Source organism: Muntiacus reevesi, chromosome 3, assembly GCF_963930625.1.
Source record: "Muntiacus reevesi chromosome 3, mMunRee1.1, whole genome shotgun sequence".
Taxonomy (NCBI): Eukaryota; Metazoa; Chordata; class Mammalia; order Artiodactyla; family Cervidae; genus Muntiacus; species Muntiacus reevesi.
In genome coordinates, this window is record NC_089251.1 from 232697775 (window position 1) to 232719678 (window position 21904).

Consider the following 21904-nt stretch of genomic DNA (forward strand, 5'->3'; position numbering starts at 1 on the left):
CTTCAAAGGACCCAACTCCACCTACACCAATTTTCCATTCAGACACATTGCTATCACATGAAGCTTATCATATATTTCACTTGCTTCAAAGTCTCCCCTCTGCTCATAGGTTAAAAGGTCAAAAGTCTTTAGGAAGTAAGATCTACTATACTTTCCACAGTCTGATCCGAATTTATGTTTGCAGTCTTATCTCCCAGCACCCACCCTTACCATGTACCTTACACTGAAGACGTACAAGTAAGGACCTCTTTTCACCCTCTTCGGCTTGATCAAACCCTTATTTCCTCAGCCCAGGTAGCTGAAAGCTTTCCAGCTTCTGACTTCAGTTCTTTACAAGCCCAGATGCCTTCCCTGCTTTGACTTCTAGAGATACTAGTGTACCTTCTAATTAACCCCTCTTCCTATGCCCATTCCTCCCCCATTCAGTTTTGCTGTTGTTTTTAAATTATCTGGAATGAATTCTGTTACTGATGCCAAAATTCCTCAGTTAAGATGGAGCTTAGGTTCATCTTTTTTGCCTTCTCTGACTTCCCATTCAGGGTTGTCTTCACTCCCTTCCTTTTGCTGCTGCAGCCCTCAGCCCTCGATCAGGGAGGTAGGTGATCTCACTCTAGTGGCATTATTCTCCTGCATTCTACTTTCCTTCCCAACCCAATTCCCCTGCTCATTTTCTCCACACAGAAGAAGTTTATCTTGTTCAGGATCAGCCTTGGCACCTGGCTCAGTGCAGATACAGTATATGTTCCATAAATATCTGCCCTATTAATATGTAAATTGTTCTTTTAATTAATATTCCCTAGCAAAGTATGCAGCACGTAATAGAGGCACATTAGATTTATTTGTCATTGGATGAATGTATAAAATTTCCTGCTTTTAAAATAATTAAACATTTAGCTTTTCTTAAGTTTGCAGCTACTTTCTCCTTTAACTTTTGTGATATCCAATCATTCATATGTCCTGGCTCCCTCTCTTCCACCTAAAGAAAAAGCTTCTTAAAATCCTTTCTCAGTTATAGAAACAGACTAAAATGATTCAGAAGCACCTAAGAATAGTTAAATAATCTCTTAATACTTTTTCCACAGCAAGTGTTTTATCATTAGCTCCGATATATTATTTTCTGTTCATTTTAATTTCAGAAAGCTTCCCTCTGCTTCGTCTTATCAGTATCATCAATTGTTTCATTAATAGGATTTATATTATGCATTTAAATAAATTCTGAATATGATAAATATTTAAACAAAAATGCAATATTAACACAACTTTAAAGTAAAACTTTATAAAATTGTTTTAGATTAAAATAATTTCCAATGACAGATTCATAACATTTTCAGTGTTTTGTTCTATGGTCACCTATTAACATTTTATAATATCAAGAATTGTTCAGTAATTACATGCTATTTATGCTAATATGCATGGTATTTAAATATAAATATTATAAATAATTTATAACCCAAAATACACACTTCTACAATTCTTATCATCATCACGGCTTTTACATCAGTCTTGCTAATTTCCATAATTACCTGCTGTTCATTGTATGTATTCAATGTGAAGAGTGGCTTTTGGAGAATAAATTCTTCTTCAGTTGCAATACCCATCCTTGCTTTTGATGCCACTGTGTCTGACATCATTCTAACAGGATCAAATTGAGCGACAATAGCAACCTAAAAGAAGAGAAAACATGGCTGCTTGGAACAAGATACAAGCTAATTACTTCTGGGCAACATTATTAATGCTTAATATCCATTAAAGTTAAGAAATTTTATTATTGCATAGTTACAGGTATGATTAAATTTAGATAAAAATTTCGTTCTGATCCAAAGTCAAGGGAAATTTTATATAGAAAACCTACATATTCAATCGCCTTGAAAGTAACCAAAAATAAAAATAAACGAAAAAAAAATTAAAAAAAAAAGAAAGTAACCAAAAGTAGAAAACATTGATTTCTAGCCACTAGAAATCCATGGCCATAGTAATGACTCCATGAAGCTTTCTAGAACATTTAATCTGATTAAGCTGAGTCTAGAGTATATCATTTATGGGTAAAATCATGTGTGTTAGCATTATTGAGCAAGATGGATGAGTTTTCATTGTATTGAGCAACTAGATTTCCAGGGACTGTTAAAAACCATTGTTTCCCCTTCCACTGAAAAACTCCAAGAGTTATTTTAACTCAAATACCCTTGTCCTTTATGATAATTGAAATCAATCAAACCTGCATCCTAATGAAAAGAAGCCACTAATTTTGTAAATTATATGCCACCATAATAACACCTGCCTGCTAATTCCTAAAGTCAAGAACTAGCAATAGGAAAATGACATTTTTAATTCCATTTAGAAATTATAATGACATAACTGGAGGTTGAACATACTTTAATTATTATAGGTTTTACTAGCCAAAATGTCTTTTACTATAATTCTAAACACAGATTACAGATAACAGGCACAGATATTTCCTCTTTCAAAGGTCTCACAGATGGAAAAAGAATCTTAATCATATGGACTGTAGTTGTCAAAATGATATTTTGAACAAAATGTGTCTAGTAATAGTGACATTAAATTTTGTCCCTAAAAAAAAAAAAAATTTTGTCCCTAGAAGGCCATGGTATATCATTATTGGCTAATGATTGAAAATTTAAATTTCATTGACTTTAAGATGACCAGGATGTATATTCCTATGCTTTGAATTTATTTCTACAATCTGTTTTATCAAAGACGGATACAATAGTTGTATGCATTTACACTTCCTTTATATTATTTCATTTAACTTAACTTCCGTGGTTTGAATTCAGATCGACATTTAGTAGCTAGGTGACTTTGGGAAAACTCTGGGCTGCTTCATTTTCTCTTCTATAAAATAATAATTCCTACATCATAGGGTTGGGGTAGGAGTTAAATGAGGTAAGACCTAAGAGCATTTAGAAGAGGACTTTACACTTATATTCACACAATGTGAATGCACATTACTACAAACCAATGACATAGGCTGTTGTTCTGTGTTCAGTCACCAAGTTGTGTCTGACCCTTTGCGATCCCAAGGATGAGATAGGTACTATTACTATTATTCCCATTCTTCAGAGGAGGAAATAAAGTTTAGGGATGTTAAGTGAAAGACCTAAGTTTCCTCTGCCAGTAAGCGGTAAGCCAAGTTGTACCAGCTCTGAAGGAAGCCAGAGGTGGAGTTCATATCCAACATTCTATGCTAACTCCCAACCACATAGAAGGAGAACCCGTGAGTCATTTCCTGCCAGCTAGGAAATGGTATCAGAGAAGACTCTGGAGCTAATGAGTTGTGCTTATCACTGTTATGTTAACAATACTGAAAAATTACCAAGCAAAACTACTTTATAACACTTCCTAAGGTCTGAAATTCTTGCTCTTGCTGTCTATCAATACTATTTTCAAAACTTCTGTCTACTTTTATGAGCCAAAGCAATAGGAGGCTTTTATTTCCCCACAAAAACAGTCATTTTAAAAAGTGATTTTTAACCTTTTTGTTGACTGTGAGATATTTCCAAACAGAGGTTCCTTCCCTAGGGAGGATTATCTTGCTCAAGCTCCACCGCATTTTTTTCGAGGAGAATAAAATCCTTTAGCTACATGCAGGGTTTCACTGCTATAAATGGATACTATTCAGCTTACAAACTAGAGGTAATATGGATGTATTTAAATCTTGGGAGAGCTTTTTTTTTAAAGGTTCTGGTAAAGTTCTTTTCATATGCTAAGAAACTGAAAATAATTCAACATAAATCTAATTATTCCCAGGAATGAAGATCGCTGTCCCAATTTGGAAGTTACATTTTATATAGCAGATGTCATGAACTAAGTCCTAGTAATAATGTTATTAAGAGCACTTAGAAACATTTTTTAAACCATCCATGAAATTCTCCAAATTAAAAACACCTGTTTCCTCAGGGTTTCTAGTCGCTTTTCTCTCTCTTCCTCTTCAAGTGCTTCTTGAAGGGCCACTTCTTTTTTCTCCATCAAACGCTTTTCCAATAATTCTTGTCTATATTTAACCCTTTAAAAATAATGCACAGGGAAGTTAGAAGAACATCATGATAATGTTGGAGATGATATGGACAGCAGCATACGGGCAGACGTCATCTCAGAAGTGACATCACTGTCATTTTGTTTTTACTTGCTTTGGATGATTTTTCACATCACAACCAAAAAGGATGTTTCTATAAAATATAATTTACAATAATTCTAATAACAATCACAGAACTGCAGGTCATGGGGGCAGGAAAACATGGGGTAAAATCCAATCTTGCTCCTTCTTCATTGAAATCATTGTATTAATCATCAGCTGCCACAACTGCAGCTAATCCAACCTGACAGATGACAGTCTCACTCTTGAGTTATTTCAGCAGTCTTCTAGTAAGTTTTAATACAACATGAGGTTTATGCCCAAAGTATCTCAATTACTAGAATTTAAACCAAACTTTATATTGTCACTCATTTTGTCAGGAATGCTCTATCTGGATGGATGTGTGTGTTTGTGTTAAGGAACTTTGAAAATTGCACATTGACTGTAGATGGCAGCAAAAACATGACTTTCCCTGAACATTCTGTTTCCATCCTCCTTAACAGCAGATATTAAAACCGAGCACGTTTAAATACCTGTTTTAATACTCCAGGGTTCACCTGGCCCTCCTCTGTTGCTCTTTTGGGGCAGCCTCCCTAGCTATCTTTTTGTCCAAGTTATTATTCTACTGAACTATAGAGATAAGATTTGCCTTTTCAGAAACAGTAGACACCTGCCTTCTCAAGGTAGAAGAAGGAGTTAGCTCTGTCTTCTACCATTGATGGTTTAGATTTAACTTCCTCTATAGCATCCTAAAGGAGATGAGTCCTGGGTTTTCATTGGAAGGACTGATGTTGAAGCTGAAACTCCAATACTTTGGCCACCTGATGCCAAGAGCTGACTCATTTAAAAAGACCCTGATGCTGGGAAAGATTGAGAGCAGGATGTGAAGGAGACGACAGAGGATGACATGGTTGGATGTCATCACCGACTCAATGGACATGGATTTGGGGGGACTCCAGGAGTTGGTAATGGACAGGGAGGCCTGGCGTACTCCGGTTCATGGGGTCGCAAAGCACGACTGAGCGACTGAACTGAACTGAACTGAACTGAATAGCATCAGGGCTTCCTTGGTGGTTCAATGGTAAAGAATCTGCCTGCCGATGCAGGTTCGATTCCTAGGTTAGGGACATCCCCTGGAGAAGGAAATGGCAACCCACTTCAGTATTCTTGCCTGGGAAATCCCATGGACAGAGGAGCCTGGCAGTCTGCAGTCCAAGTCAGACATAGCTTAGAGACTAAATAACAATAGCATCAGTCACACATGTACTTTGCCCTTAGCATGCACACCAATATTTTCCATGGATGTCCCTACACTAGACCAGTTTTATTTTGGATCCTGACATTTACTGAGGTGTTCACTACACATCAAGTCTTGTGCTAAGCGCTCATTCAGACTTCACATGTTGGGGTACCATTATTTATCCCATTTTAAAAAAGAAATGGAGGCATAGAAAGGCAATGAAACTTGTCCCAAGCCTCAATGGCAGAACCTGAGGTCAAACCCAGGCGAACAGGCGCCAGCGCCCATGAACAGTTAACTACCACGTTTTTCTCTCTTCTCCCCTTGACAGCTCTCCTCACCTCGCTGACTGATGAATACCACAGTACTGATGAATACCACAGGCTTGTGTCAAACCCTGTGCTGGAAAGTGAGAGCACGCTGAGAAAAAGACTGCTCTTAAAGAGCCTGTGGTTTAAGAGAGACAAAAGACCAGCCCAAGAACTAAACAAGGTATGCAGTATCTTCAGAGAGGTATAAATAAGGTCCACTGAGGATTTAGAGGAAAGTGAGATGCCTACTTGCTGAATTGTGAGAAAGACTGGCTGACTTCAGCAAGCACTTTATGGAGGAGGCAGCAGCATCTGAGCTGGGTCTGGAGGACTAGGATTTGGAGAGGCCAGGAGGCATGGCTGAGGTGAGGCAGAGCAAGAGCTGGAATGAGGGTGAGTGCAGGGAGGCTTAGGCTCCGCAAGCTCACGGTTGGCCTCCGAGAGTGGCTGACTTCTTCAGTTTTGTCCCCTGGGCACCTTGCTTGCCCCACCTCATCACAGCACTGGGCAGGGAAGGGGTCAAGGTGGCTAAACAGAGTGAGCGGGTGAGCAGTGACAGAGAAGCCCAGAAAAGCAGTGAGGGGGCTGAGCCTGGTAGTCACATGGCTCCCTCAATGATTTGCTCTTGGGGAGGAAAACTCTTTAAAACCAAGTTGCTCCTGAGGCTGGCATTGAAGAAGCAGCACTGGGAAAGGAGAGGAGGGAAGCAGGCAACAGATACTTTAGGAATACAAAACCCAGAATGGAATTTGGAAAGAAGGTCCTAAGCTCCCTTGATGGCTGTGGCTGTTCTGCTCCATCTCCCATTTCAAGAGTCACCACAACCAGCTACATGGATTAAAGAATTCACAGACCAGACTGCTCCCTTTCTCTGAGTCCTCTCTGTCATAGAAAGCTCTATTTCTCATTCCCTCCATTTTCACTAAGGCGTGACACAACTTTCCTAATGAGGTTCTACTCAATTTAAGCACTGAGTACAAGCTAAGAGAACTACTGTGAAGGTTCAATTAAAAAGACACCCTGGGATTTGACAATTACCATATGTTAATTCTCCGAACTTCTGAAAAGTTTCTCTTCCTTTGGGATGTATAGGTTGCTTTATCTGCTACAAACTTTCAGCTGCTTTGTGGAAAAGTAATAGCTGTTTTAGTTAGAGGAACTTGACTAGTGAGGGAGAGATTAGAAAGGCAAGCGAAGCATTTGAAGCTATTTGGTAAAGAAAGCTGACTCATGCTTTACTTTGAAGTTCATTCATTCATTCAACAAAAATTTGAGCACCTCTCTGCGTCAATCACTGTTGTTAGCACTGGACAAAGGATTTCAGTACGGAAGACATACTGGTCTCCTCACAGAAGTGACCGTCTAATGTGGACACAAAGATCCAGGCAATTACGACACAGGGTAGCTCTTGCCCTGAGGAGACAATGGGGCAGAGGTCATGGGAGAAGCACCTTTGCCAGACTTGGGGCATTCAGAGGAGCAGTCATCAGGAAGTGCTCTGAATTTCAGATCTAAAAAAGGAGCAGGAATTCTTCAGAGGGGGAGAGAACAGAAAGAATGTTCTAACTAGAAAAAAAAAATATCATATGAAGGCCCAGAAGGTGAGAGAGCATGGTATGCTTGAAGAACTGAAAAATATTTGGAATGACCAAAAATGAAAATTGTGAGGTGAGGAGTACCAAGAGCTGAGGCTAGGAACGCAAGGGAGGATAGGTGTTGAGGACTTTGCAAGCATGAGGGCTTTGATCAAGGCAACTCAATCGGAAAACTCTCTCCTGTAATGTGGATTGCTAGGAAGCAAGATCAGAGAGACTTATTCAGATGCAAAAAAAGCTTTCCTGAATTAGGGCAGGGGAGGGGTGCTTGTAGGAGTTAGGGAGACGATATAGTCTTAAAATTTATGTAGAAAATTATCTATGGTGAAACAGATCACCAGCCCAGGTGGGATGCATGAGACAAGTGCCCGGGCCTGGTGCACAGGGAAGACCCAGAGGAATCGGGTGGAGAGGGAGGTGGGAGGGGGGATCGGGATGGGGAATACGTGTAACTCTATGGCTGATTCATATCAATGTATGACAAAACCCACTGAAATGTTCTGAAGTAATTAGCCTCCAACTAATAAAAAAAATAAATAAGTTAAAAAAAAAGAAAGAAAATAGAATAAGTCAGCATTGTTAGTGTTTTTTAAGGGAGAGGGGAAGAGAGAGGGGAAGCTAAGGTTTCCATGCTGCATGGTGAACGATGGCATTCCTCTCTAAAACTGGGGACTTAGAGAAACCAGGGAGAGAAGGAATTAGGTTGAGTTTAGACATAGATCTGCTGTCATAAGATCTGGGTTGGAGAAATGGGTGGGGATCTTTATCAATGGCATGGGACTGAGACTGAGAAACAGATAGCATATATACTATATATGTATATAGTACACTATACTGTATACTATACTGTATACTATACTATACTATAGTGGAAGATACTATAGTGTAAGAGAAGGTGGCAAGCCTAGAGCTGATTCCAAAGGAAACAACTTTTTTTTCCCCTACATATGTTTTCAGTATTTATAATTTTATATCATTCATTCATTCACTGACTGGATGCCCACACTGTGCCAAGTGCAATTCTAGGGTGGATGATCCACACTGATTAAAAAAAACGAAAACAACAAAACCCTGTTCTCACACTTTCAATTATAGGCATATATTTTCATGTATTTAGAAGTTTAATTTCTTTTCAAAAAGGGGGTAAACTACCAATTTAACTTCCCCACTCTGCTCAACCCAAGGAAGGGGGCAACTTTTAAGAAGGGGACAGAAAAGGAAGAAACTAGGAGAATGAGGAGAAATTGTGGCAAAGAAGAGAATGACAACAGAAATAGCAATGTCTCATGCTAAAAATCAGCTCTAATCTAAGATAATAATTGGATTAAATAACAGGGAGCCATTGGCAAACTTGGCAGTAGAGAGGTGGCTGAAGAATTAGCAGTAGGGCTTCCCTGGTGGCTTAGACGGTAAAGCGTCTGTCTGCAATGCTGGAGACCTGGGTTCAATCCCTGGGTCAGGAAGATCCCTGGAGAAGGAAATGGCAACCCACTCCAGTACTCTTGCCTGGAAAATCCCACGGACAGAGGAGCCTGGTAGGCTACCGTCCATGGGGTCAGAAAGAGTTGGACACGACTGAGTGACTTTACTTACTTACTCACTTAAGGAAGTAAGGGGTAAGAGAGACAACACCTTCAGTAAGGCTGATGCCAACGAAAAAGAGAGAAGCAAGCTGCGGTTGGAGGAAGCTGATCACAGTTGCATTGGTTCCAAAGTGATGACCATGATGACTCTGACTGTTGTGAAGATTGGCCATGGGAAATTTTAAGTAGACATACTCAAATTCTTCATTCTTAGAGAAGAAGAATGTTTAAACTCAAATAATAATTCACTGTAAAAGGGTAAACTCGATACACCCTCCTTTTCCCAGTCTGGATAGAAAAATGTCTTTGCCTAAAGAGAAGTGATGCAGAAATATTACTGGGAGAAAGCCAAATACTCACATATTCATGGGAAAAGAAAATAGCAACACAGTAAAGTCAATCATTTGGAAAATTTTCCACATAAATACCTTTAGCCATTTGAAGTAGCAGATTTTCTCCAAATTAAACTGTTGCTATGAAAGTCAATGTCAGGAAGTGGCAAAACTCAAGTCTTTAAGCTGTGCACTGAATTCCCAAACAGGAACCCTAGGTTCATCTCTCAGTCTGTTTTATGCTCCCTGAGTTGACAAAGGTTGACAGTGCAGCAAAGAAGGCCTTTTCCACTCCTCTTGGGGGAGGAGAAGCATCATATTGTTCAAAAGCAACATCTGTTGCAGAACCAGGCAGAGCATTAACAATAATCTGAAGAGGATTTTGTTTAAGCTTCCAGACCTGAGTGTAGCTGAAGGGACAAGAAGCTTTTATGTAGAAATGGAGAATTTATATATTATTTTGGAGATATTTTTATATGTGTATTGCATTCGAAGAGAGGAGTTGCTGTTGCTGTTTAGTCACTAAGTCATGTCTGACACTTTTGAGACCCTGTGGACTGTACGCTGCCAGGCTCCTCTGTCCATGGGATTTCCCAGGCAAGAATACTGGAGTAGGTTGCCATTTACTTCTCCAGGGGTTCTTCCTCAACCAGGGATCGAACCTGCATCTCCTGCATTGCAGGCTGATTCTTTACCACTGAGCCATCATGGAAGTTGAAGAGATGAGTATACAAGTGCGAATAGTTTGGAAGCATCATGAACTTCAGTGACACCCTCCTTTGCTTCAGTGAAACTAGCAGTAAGAACCAGGCAAAATATTAACTTCAAAATTTGACCTCCCTCCTGTCTGAAGGGAGAGACAGATAACTTCAGTCTTAAAAGAAGCTACAGGAACTAACAGAGGAAAAAAAGACTTCAGAATAATTGCTGACAGTGGCAGGTTATAAAGTTTTTTGTTTTTTTTTTTTTAACTTAAGCAGTAAATAAAACAGCATTAACAATACATCTTAATTAGGTTATACTAACCAGTATGGAACTCCCACCAAAAATGTTTCAAGGAAGTAATTTGCCCTACTGAATTAGAGGCAGTTTCCAAACAAATCTGCTACTTCATTTTTAGGTAATGTGGCTTATTCAACACTGAACAAGAAATCTTTAACAGGCACATGCTGGAGGTGCTATTGGCAGAGGGGTTTGAACAGCAGGGCAGCATAGTGAACCTGTTTCTCCCTGCTGGGAGATCCAGTTTTGGCTTAAACCCCACTCAGAAAGTTGTTCTTCCCACCAAGCAAAGAGACACCCCCATGAGCTCTACAGGACTCCAACAGGGAAGAGTGTGCAGATCAAAACATAGGCAGGCCAAGTGGCAGCACCTGTACAAGGGAGGTGGTGGTGAAGCCAGCCCAGAGAAAAGAAGGAAGAAAACATAACAGGTGTTCCCATTGGCCAGCATCACTCCTCCAGTGACCAGGGTCACGAGATTCTACAGTCAATGAGGGTTCTGGCTAAGGGCATAAACAGAGACCAGTTCCTGCAAATGTAATCTGAATCCTGATACAAGGCAGTGACATCCTGGTACAGATCAGCATGGGACAAGAACAAAGAGGATTCACAGAGAACCCACAGAACCAGGAGATGAACCCAGGCCAGCCCTAGACAGAGACTATTCTTCTAGCTCAGAGTGCTTACTGGTTCCTTTGTGGGGTGTAAAGGCAAGTTCCTGTTGGAACTTTAATTGATTAATCCAATTAGTCAACATAGAGTTATTGGCAAGCCTACTATGTGCCAGGCAGTGCCCCGCGGGCTCAGGATACAATAATGAAAAATAAAATCCAGACAAACAAGATCCCTGCTCTTAAATCTTACATTACTTATGGTTTGCTGTATATGAGCATGTCTAAATTAACATCCTAGTAAAATACATAAAATTGTTTTAATAAATTATTTTAAATTTATCACTAAGTCCTAAATTAGAGAGTTTTTTCTTATACTGCTATAGCCTGATAGTTCTCAACTATGACTATCATTAGAATCACTGAAACTTATAAAAACTTCTGATGCCAGGGCCCCACACCACACTAATTACATCAGAATCTGGTTTGGGGACTCAGGATTTGTATTTTGTTAAAAGTTTCTCAGTGATTCTGATATGCAGCCTGGTCTGAACACAGCACTGCCTGGCCCAGTGGAACCCTAATTCACACTAGTGTTAGGATCACCTGGAGGGCTTGTTTTTATTTATTTATATTTGTCTGGGCTGGGTCTTTGTTGCTGCATGGGCTTTAGTCGCGGAGAGCTGGGGCTCCTCTCTAGTTGTGGCACACAGGCTTCTCATCACAGCGGCTTCTGTTGCAGAACACGGGGCTCTAAGGCATGCGCTTCAGTAGTTGCAGCTCCCAGGTTCAAGAGCAAGGCTCAGTAGTTGCGATACACAGGCTTAGTTGCTCTGTGGCATGCGGGATCTTCCCAGATCAGGGATGGAACCCTCATCTCCTGCATTGGCAGGTGAATTCTTTACCACTGAGCCACCAAGGAGGCCTTGGGAGGTTTGTTGAAGCTCAGATTCAGGAGTAGTGAGGTGGGGTCTGAAAAGCTGTATTTCTAAGAAATTTCCAGATGATGCTGGTCTGGGGACCACAGTTTGAGAACCACAGCACAGACAAATGTTTAGATTAAAGGAAACCTAATTGCCTATTATTAGCAAGACAAAACTAGGTGCAAATCACTACCTAGATCAGCTTCTTATTTCTGGTTGCATGTGCTAAACATCACAGTTATATGCCTCAGGATTGATCCAAACTAGAAGTTCTTGCTTTTGTGCTTCTTACGTTCATGAGCAGAAACTTTAATTTGTGTCATATTTTAGATTCCACATATAAGTGATGTCATTCATATTCCATTATATATGTGTATATATATATATATACATATATATATATATATGTATATCTCCACATCTTCTTTACCTATAAAGTAGAAACACACTCACAGAATATAGAGAACAGATTCGTGGTTGCCAAGGTAGGGGAGAAGAGGGAGAGGCTTGGATTGGGAGTTTGAGGTTACTAGATGAAAACTGTTACATAGAGAATGAAGAAACAACTAGGTCCTACTGTATAGCACAGGGAGCTATATTTAGTATCCTGGGATAAACCATAATGAAAAAGAATATGAGAAAGAACATGTATACGCATAACTGAATCACTTGCTGTATACCAGAAACTAACACAAAGTTGTTAAATAACTATACTTCAGCTAGAAAAAAAAAAAGCAGAATCTTTCAACCCCAACCTATCCCCTGGCCTTAACACATATGGATGACAGGTTTCCTAGTGACAGTGATCCTTCCAGGCTTGGGAGAGCAACAGTGACTATCACTGAACCTCTTTCTTTGCAGTTGCAACAGTGTCTATTACTGAACCTCTTTCTTTCCCTCAATGGACAAAACACTGGGATATCCTGACGACAACTGGAAACCTCAGACTCCTGGTGATACTTAAAGGGTCCATTCAATAAAATCAAAGAAGGAAGAAACAACTTAAAGCATTTGAGCAATGAGCCACTTCCCTTGGGACTAGTTCCTGCAACTCCAGGGGGTCGTGGGGTAAATATTTTTCATACTGAAAGTGAAAACCCATAAATGAGAGTGATATACATTTTCCTGTTGGCTGTAATCAGTTCCAACCTAGCCATCTGAGTTCACTTGAGTTGGAAATGCAGAGATACAAACAGCTGTGAAACAAGGACTTAAACCTGGGAATCCAGAGTTAAATATAGGATAAGATGTGAGGAGAGGGTTAGAGAAGGAATGTTATAAACATAATTTTGGCCCTTGCTCCAAGTAAGTGCACAAAGGCATTTCTGCCACATATACCTCCTCTTTTTGAACTATTTCTAAGTCTTTCCATCTAGTTTTCAGTAATCCTTTTATACCCTCACATGGTCTCAAAATTTTCCTAGAATACTCCTTTCCCAGTGGCATTTCAAGTAGGGTATAGGAAATAAAAGATGCACTGTCTATGAAGAATTAAAAACAATAAATAAAAGCTGATCTTTTTTTTTTTTTCTTTTTAGTCACTCCGCATCAGCAAGTCTCAACAAAGTTAGTGATAAAAACTCCCTCTACTGGAGCATGCATTCCTATCCCACTGACTCAATTGCACCTTTCAAATGTTTCCCTTAATTGAAAACCAGTGCTTCCCAGGTGATACTACTTCCATTGCTACTCATTTACAATGGAGACAGAAGAAAGATAGCATTTTGCTGGCTCTCTGACAATTCCCGAAAAGTTTTACCCATTGACCTGGGTTAGATCATCCTGTTTCTAATACAGTTCTTGGGATCAACTACTGGCTTCCCAGGTCACTGCCCATATTTACTGAGGGTTACTCAAAACTCCACTCTTACAGTTCCTTGAATCTGAACAGCATATGCTTTCCCCCTCCTTTAACAGCCCACTCCTCAGACCAAACTTGGAGCTTGGCGTCACCTAAAACCATTGAAACTGTAGATAATTATCAAATCCATTTCACCTGCCTTCACTACTCAAGATCATTTCATGACTTGCATGTTCTCCCCAAGCTGCACGGAGCCTAAACAATAAGATGTTTGCCCGAGGTGCTTTCCAGGAATTGGGAGTCAGTTGTCTTACTTGAACTGAAGGACCACCAACCCTCCAACTGAGCGTGCCCAAGTGTCCTCTAGGTGACCTTTTGAGATCAGAGAGCTGAAATCTTCACCCTCAGATGGTGCTAAGCATCTCCATTTTGGGATGTGCAGAGGCCTGTAACTTAGTTACCCCCGAGGAGAATGATGATTACCTTTTCCCAACCAGCTTTCTCCATGCTCCCTATACTTCAGACCACCCTACCCATCGCTTCATGGCAATGGGGGCAAAAATGGAAACAGGGACAGACTTTATTTTCTTGGGCTCCAAAATCACTGTGGATGGTGACTGTAGCCATGAAATTAAAAGACACTCACTCCTTGAAAGAAAGGCTATGACAAACCTAGATAGCGTGTTAAAAAGCAGAGACAACATGTTGCCAACAAAGGTCCATCTAGTCAAAGCTGTAGTTTTTCCAGTAGTCATGTACGGTTATAAGAGTTGGACCAGAAGGCAGAGCACTGAAAAATTGATGCTTTTGAACTCTGGTGTTGGAGAAGACTTTTGAGAGTCCCTTGGACTGCAAGGAGATCCAAGCAGTCCATCCTAAAGGAGATCAACCCAGAATATTCATTGGAAGGACTGATGCTGAAGCTGAAGCTCCAATATTTTGGCCATTTGATGCAAAGAGTTGACTCACTGAAAAGACCCTGATGCTGGGGAAAATTGAAGGCAGGAGGAAAAAGGAGTGACAGAGGGTGAAATGGTTGGATGGCATCATCAACTCAATGGATATGAGCCTGAGCAAACTCTGAGAGATAGTAAAGGACAGGGAAGACTGGCATGCTGCAGTTCATGAGGCTGCAAAGAGTCAGACACGACTGAGTCACTGTATAACAACAATGTATTTCAGTTCAGTTCAGTTGCTAAGTCATGTCCAACTCTTTGTGACACCATGGACTGCACCATGCCAGGCTTTCCTGTCCATCACCAACTCCCAGAGTTACCTAAACTCATGTCCATCGAGTTGGTGATGCCATCCAACCATCTCATCCTCTATCATCCCCTTCTCCTCCCACCTTCAATCTTTCCCAGCATCAGGGTCTTTTCAAATGAGTCAGTTCTTTGCATCAAGTGGCCAAAGTATTGGAGTTTCAGCTTCAACATCAGTCCTTCCAATAAACACTCGGGACTGATCTCCTTTAGGATGGACTGGTTGGATCTCCTTGCAGTTCAAGGGACTCTCAAGAGTCTTCTCCAACACCACAGTTCAAAAGCATCAATTCTTCAGTGCTGAGCTTTCTTTATAGTCCAACTCTCACATCCATACATGACTACTGGAAAAACCATAGCCTTGACTAGATGGACCTTTGGTGGCAAAGCAAAAATGTATTTATTGACAGGCAAAAATATTAATGAAATACATGAGAAAATTTTAAAGAATTTGCATTAAGATATATTAGCTATCTCAGATTGAATAGCAATGTATGCTCTATTCTTTATCCCACAGATACCCAGTGCCCCATGCCTCTGGGAAGTGTGTGTATGTTGGGGGCATGGGTAGTCTGAGACTTGTTCTCCTGTCTCCTTAATTGGCTGCTTAGCTAAATAAATGCTCTCTTCACTGCATACCTCTGGCTTCACAGCACTTTGCTTTGCTGCCTGTCAGGCAAAATGTACTTGGTTTAGGAATACCATTTTCCTGCCAAAATTTTACACTGAGGTATTCTGTTCTGACTCCAATTTCCAGTCACTGAATAGACCGACAAAGTTGCAGGCTGAGTAACCAGGAATGGATTGCCTTCTAACCTCCTGTCCTTTATGTGTTGATTATTTAACCTTACTCAACCTGCTATTACTTTAGTTTGTCAGGCTCTCCATTGTCAACAACTTTTATAAACTATAAACTTTGTGCCAGGCATTGGGCTAGGTCTTCCCTCATGAAGCTTACTATAATTCTACTTCTTCCTTTTCTCCCAGGCTGTGAGACACAATCAGATTTACTCAGTTTTCTCTCCAGCTTTGAAATGATGGGTCTATCTCTTCAAAGCCATGACCACTAGTATTCTTTTGTTATCTTCTTTCCACAACTGCCTTGCCAATTTCCAGCTCTCATTGTTTACTGAATTTATTATGTATTTATGAGGTTTGAGCCTTTCCGAGACATTTACCACTCCTCCAGAATGATTTTACTTACCCCAGCTACTCGATATTCTCCCTCTTAGCAGAGAATCTCACCTCCTACTTCACTGAAAACAAAAAGCCACAAGCATTTACTTTTCCCAACATGCTTTGCTCATTTCCAATCTTGTTAGGACCATCTTAATTCATCCTTTGCTCCTTAAATCCGGGCTTTTAATCCCATAAACCTGGTTGTCTCTAGGATCTTGCTCCAGAAGTGAATCTTCTCCTTTCCTATTTCTTCAGACATACTCCCCTTCATGGTCTTTTTTCCTCTGCATATAAACTTCTTCAAATGGGGAAAATCTGTAACTCTCAACTTTACTTTCAGCTACCATCTTCTTTGTCGCTTCCTTGCAAAATTTTTTAAACAAAGAAGCCACAGTTTGTCTTTAATTCTTTGCTTCTAGCTTGGTGCAACAACCCCTGCAGTCAGCTTCTGATCCTTCCACTCAGAAGGATCCTTTTGCTCGGTCGGCTTCTGATCCTCCTACTCCATGTAAAAACTACTCTCCCCAATATCTCCGTAAACTTGGGACTTTCTTTTAGAAGAAGTCTTCATCTGACTTGACCTGAGCAATGCCTGGTACTGATGACCACCTCCTTCATGAAATGCACATCCAATTTTTGACTGCTGTTCCTCACCTTTTACTTGGCTCCTCCTCATCTGTGTACCCAAGTTTTCAACACAAATCCTCTTTTCACCATTTAAAAACATTGTCTGGGAACATGACTTCAGCTACAATCAAGGCACGAATAGTTACAGCCTCCACCCCCTTCAAAGCCCCAAATCCTTTGATTTTTTTTTTTCTCTATGTAATTTCAGGATTGACTGCAGACAAATCCCTCAAATGTTACTGTATTACAGCAATAGTAAAATGCAGAGCTTCTGCTTTAATGGGCATCTGAGTTTTTTGTAAGAACAAACCTAATGGCATAAGGTTAAGTAGAAATCTGGAATTCCTGCCCACATCCTCTTAGAAAAAAACCACTAGAACACCATGGGTACCATGGACAGGGCCAAGATTTTGCCTACTCAGTTATTTTCAGTTCACTCTAATCCATAGACCAATACTTAAGCTCCCTTATAACATGACTGCAATATTTATATATAGTTAGCTACTTCAGCTACCTAAAAATCAGAGAATGTATAACTTTGAGTGATACAACTCAGAACCAAGAAAAATTTTTATATCCTTAACATATTAGGGACACAACTTTTGGGGTTATTAGCTATAAACCATTTTATAAATTAGGAGATATCTTCCACAAATAATGACTTAAATATTAGAAGACTTGATTTTTGAAAATCCCTGCTTTCTGCTAGTAATTGTATAGCGCTACTGCCTATTATGGCCAAATTTAGATTTTAATAATTAGGCCATACTGTAGTAGACATCTATTGCTTTTTTTTTTTCACCCTCTAGCATCAACCTAGTAATATCGATTCCCTTTACAATTGCCTTTCTTCATTCTATGTAGGTTTATTGAAGCATTTAAACAAGAATCCCTCCAACTTTCCATGTGATCCGATATGGTTAATATTAAGAACATTACAAATATGACCACAGTGATTGGCCCTCAGTGCCCACATGATTTCAGCTGAGTTAATCAGAATCAGAATCTTTCCCTGGGGATTTATATATAGATATTGAAGAAGAATTCTCCAAGCGAGTTTTAAAATTCTCCAAATGAGGCTTCAAAAGTATGTGAACCAAGAGCTTCCAGATGTTCCAGCTGGATTTAGAAAAGACAGAAACCAGAGATCAAACTGCCGACATCCACTGGATCATCGAAAAAGCAAGAGTGTTCCAGAAAAACATCTACTTCTGCTTTATTGACTATGCTAAAACCTTTGACTGTGTGGATCACAACAAACTGTGGAAAATTCTTCAAGAGATGGGAATACCAGACCACCTTACCTACCTCCTGAGAAATCTGTACCGGACATGCAACAACGGACTGGTTCCAAATTGGGAAAGGAGTATGTCAAGGCTGTATATTGTCACCCTGCTTACTTAACTTACATGCAGAATACATCATGTGAAATGCCAGGTTGGATGAAACACAAGCTGGAATCAAGATTGCCAGGAAAAATATCAATTACCTTAGATATGCAGATGACACCACCCTTATGGTAGAAAGCAAAGAGGAAGTAAAGAGCCTCTTGATGAACTGAACTGAACTGATTGAAGAAGAAAAGCTTTCTCTTCTCTCTTTAGTTGCTAAGCTCAAGTGATACAATTAACCCTGGAACTGCTAGAAGCCATGCCTCCTTTTCCTTCTGACTCCCCCAACCCAGACACATAAGGAAGTTCATTTCAGTGTACAGACATGAACAAATAAGTAGAGAGCGAGAGGAACCAGAAGATGCCATTTGAGTCCCTGAGGCAAGACCCACTTCTGGATTCTCATTCATGTGAATCAATCCATTCTCTTTTCGGCCTAAGCTAGCTTGAGTTAGATTTCTCTCAGTTTTTTCTGAAGAATCCTGACTAATAAACATCATTTATAAGGGAATACCTTTTTTTTTCCCCCTCTTTATAACATACAGAGCTGTTTCAAGTGATAATCAGTTCATTTTTTTTTTAAGTCTTTATTGAATTTGTTACAATGTTGCTTATGTTTTATGTTTTGGTTTTTTGGCCCTGAGGCATGTGGGATCTTAGTTCCCGGAGCAGGGATCAAACCTGCAACCCTTTCATTGGAAGGTGAGTTCTTAACCACTGAACTGCCAGGGAAGTCCCCAATCAGTTCATTTCTTAAATTAATGGCCCATGAAATGCTAACATCCCATAGGACAGGTTAACATCCCACATGACATGTATGCCTTGAAAAATGTGTTGGATGTTCTAGTAAGTTTGAGGAAAAATAAAATAAAGTGAAATGTTTCTTTATAGAAGGAGCTCACAAAAGATTTATTATGATACAGTAGGGTGCATTATGAATCTCCAAAAGGAGGATTTAGTGTGCCAATTTCCCCAAATTATCTAAGAATAGAAACTTTTTAATAGAACCTAGTTTGGGGAAAGTTACTTGCCTTTCCATGAACAAGCACGGATATTCAACTCTGAGCCACCAGGGAGGCCCCAGTAAATGAACTAATGAGCATAAACACAAATATACTTATTGGTATTATAGCTATAATGTTTGTTTTCACATGTTCCTTCTGTTAGACTGCACTTCCTGAGTACAATCAATTCAGTTCAGTAGCTCAGTTGTGTCCAACTCTTTGCGACCTCATGGACTGCAGCACCTCAGGCTTCTCTGTCCATCGCCAAGTCCCAGATCTTGCTCAAACTCATGTCCATGCAGTTGGTGATGCCATCCAACCACCTCATCCTCTGTCATCCCCTTCTCCTCCTGCCTTCAATCTTCCCCAGCATCAGGGTCTTTTCCAATGAGTCAGTTCTTCACATCAGGTGGCCAAAGTATTGGAGCTTTAGTTTCAGCATCAGTTCTTCCAGTGAATGTTCTGGACTGATTTCCTTTAGGATTGACTGCTTTGATCTCCTTGCAGTTCAAGGAACTCTCAAGAGTCTTCTCCAACACCACAGTTCAAAACCGTCAATTCTTCAGCACTCAGCTTTCTTCACAGTCCAACTCTCACATCCATACATGACTACTGGAAAAGCCATAGCTTTGACTATATGGACCTTTGTCGGCAAAGTAATATCTCTGCTTTTTAATATGTTGTCTAGGTTTGTAAAAAAAACAAACAGATTTTTTTTTTTTTTTGACATTCAAGCTGGTTTTAGAAAAGGCAGAGGAACCAGAAATCAAATTGCCAACATCTGCTGGATCATTGAAAAAGCAAAAAGAGTTCTAGAAAAACATCTATTTCTGCTTTATTGACTATGAAAAAGGCTTTGACTATGTGGATCATAATAAACTGTGGAAAATTCTGAGAGAGATGGGAATACCAGATCACCTGACCTGCCTTTTGAGAAATCTATATGCAGGTTAGGAAACAACAGTTAGAACTGGACATGGAACAACAGACTGGTTCCAAATTGGAAAAGAAGTACCATCAAGGCTCTATATTGTTATCCTGCTTATTTAACTTATATGCAGAGTACATCATGAGAATTGCTGGGCTGGATGAAGTACAAGCTGGAATCAAGATTGCTGGGAGAAATATCAATAACCTCAGATATGTAGATGACACCACCCTTATTGCATAAAGTGAAGAAGAACTAAAGAGCCTCATGATGAAAATGAAAGAAGAGAGTGAAGAAGTTGGCTTAAAGCTCAACATTGAGAAAACTAAGATCATGGCATCCAGCCCCATCACTTCATGGCAAATAGATGAGGAAACAGTGGCAAACTTCATTTTTGGGGCTCCAAAATCACTGCAGATGGTGACTGCAGTCATGAAATTAAAAGACACTTGCTCCTTGGAAGAAAAGTTATGGCCAACCTAGACAGCATATTAAAAAGCAGAGACATTACTTTGCCAACAAAGGTGCATCTAGTCAAGGCTATGTTTTTTCCAGTAGACATGTATGGATGTGAGAGCTGGACTATAAAGAAAGCTGAGCACCAAAGAATTGATGCTTTTGAAATGTGGTGTTGGAGAAGACTCTTGAGAGTCCCTTGGACTGCAAGGAGATCCAACCAGTTCATCCTAAAAGAGATCAGTCCCGAGTGTTTTAGGACTGATACTGAAGCTGAAATTCCAATACTTTGGCCACCTGATGGGAAGAGCTGACTCATTTTGAAAAGACGCTGATGCTGGGAAAGATTGAAGGTGGGAGAAGAAAGAGGATGAGATGGACTCAATGGACATGAGTTTAGGTAAACTCTGGGAGTTGGTGATGGACAGGGAAGCCTAGCATAGTGCAGTCCATGGGGTCACAAAGAGTTGGACACAACTGAGTGACTGAACTGAACTGAGGTTTGTCATAGGTTTTCTTCTGAGGAGCAAGTATCTTTTAATTTCATGGCTGCAGTCACCATCTGTAGTGATTTGGGGGCCCAAGAAAATAAAGTCTCTTACTGTTTCCATTGTTTCTCCATCTATTTGCCATGAAGTGATTGGACCAAATGCCATGATGTTAGTTTTTTGAATGTTGAGTTTTAAACCAGCATTTTCACTCTCCTCTTTCACTTTCATTAAGAGGTTCTTTAGTTTCTCTTTTCAATTTTGCAAGTCTGAATTTTGCAATGAGTTCATGATCTGGGCCACAGTCAGCTTCGGGTCTTGTTTTTGCTGACTGTATAGTGCTTCTCCCTCTTTGGCTACAAAGAATATAGTCAATCTGATTTCGATTTTGACCATCCAGTGATGACCATGTGTAGACTCATCTCTTGTGTTTTTGGAAGAGGGTGTTTGCTATGGCCAGTGTCTTAGCAAAACTTCATTAACCTTTCCTCTGCTTCATTTTGTACTCTAAGACCAAATTTGCCTGTTACTCCAGGTATCTCTTAACTTCCTACTTTTGCATTCCACTTCCCTATGATGAAAAGGACATCTTTTTTGGTGTTAGTTCTAGAAGGTCTGTTCAACTTCAGCTTCTTTGGCATTGGTGGTTGGGGCATAGATTTGGATGACTGTGATTTTGAATGGCTTGCCTAGGAAAGGAACAGAGATCATTCTGTCATTTTTGAGATTTCACCCAAGTACCCTGAGTACACTGGCTATGTCTTAATTGTCTTTGTATCGCTAAGAGCTAGCATAAGGCCTAAAACAGAAGGCATGCACCAACACATGAATGACAGAATGAATGATGAATGAATTTCTAAAGCTATAGAAAGTACCCAATTGAATTTCCTAAGTTGTAGGTAAATAACAGGATGTGGGAGTTGATAAAATAAAAGTTTAAAAATAAATTGAATATATACATCTCCATTAAACCTGTCAAATTAGTCACTGGGCATTTTTTTTTTTTTTTTTTTTGGTAAGATATTTAATTATTTGAAGAGTGAAAGAGAAGTTGAATTACTGTAAAATAAATCAGGTGTCT

At 39.9% G+C, this 21904-nt stretch overlaps 1 protein-coding gene across 5 annotated transcripts in view; it reads right to left on the reverse strand.

The window, feature by feature from the left end:
• CCDC148 (coiled-coil domain containing 148) overlaps window positions 1-21904 on the reverse strand; it is a 313368-nt gene that overhangs the window by 38948 nt on the left and 252516 nt on the right. For all 5 annotated transcript variants that reach the window (XM_065931579.1, XM_065931581.1, XM_065931580.1 and 2 more), the window contains 2 exons: window positions 3904-4021; window positions 1524-1664 (listed from right to left, as the gene is read on the reverse strand). In XM_065931579.1, coding sequence (XP_065787651.1) covers window positions 1524-1664; window positions 3904-4021 — 259 coding nt within the window. The remainder of the gene's footprint in view (window positions 1-1523; window positions 1665-3903; window positions 4022-21904) is intronic.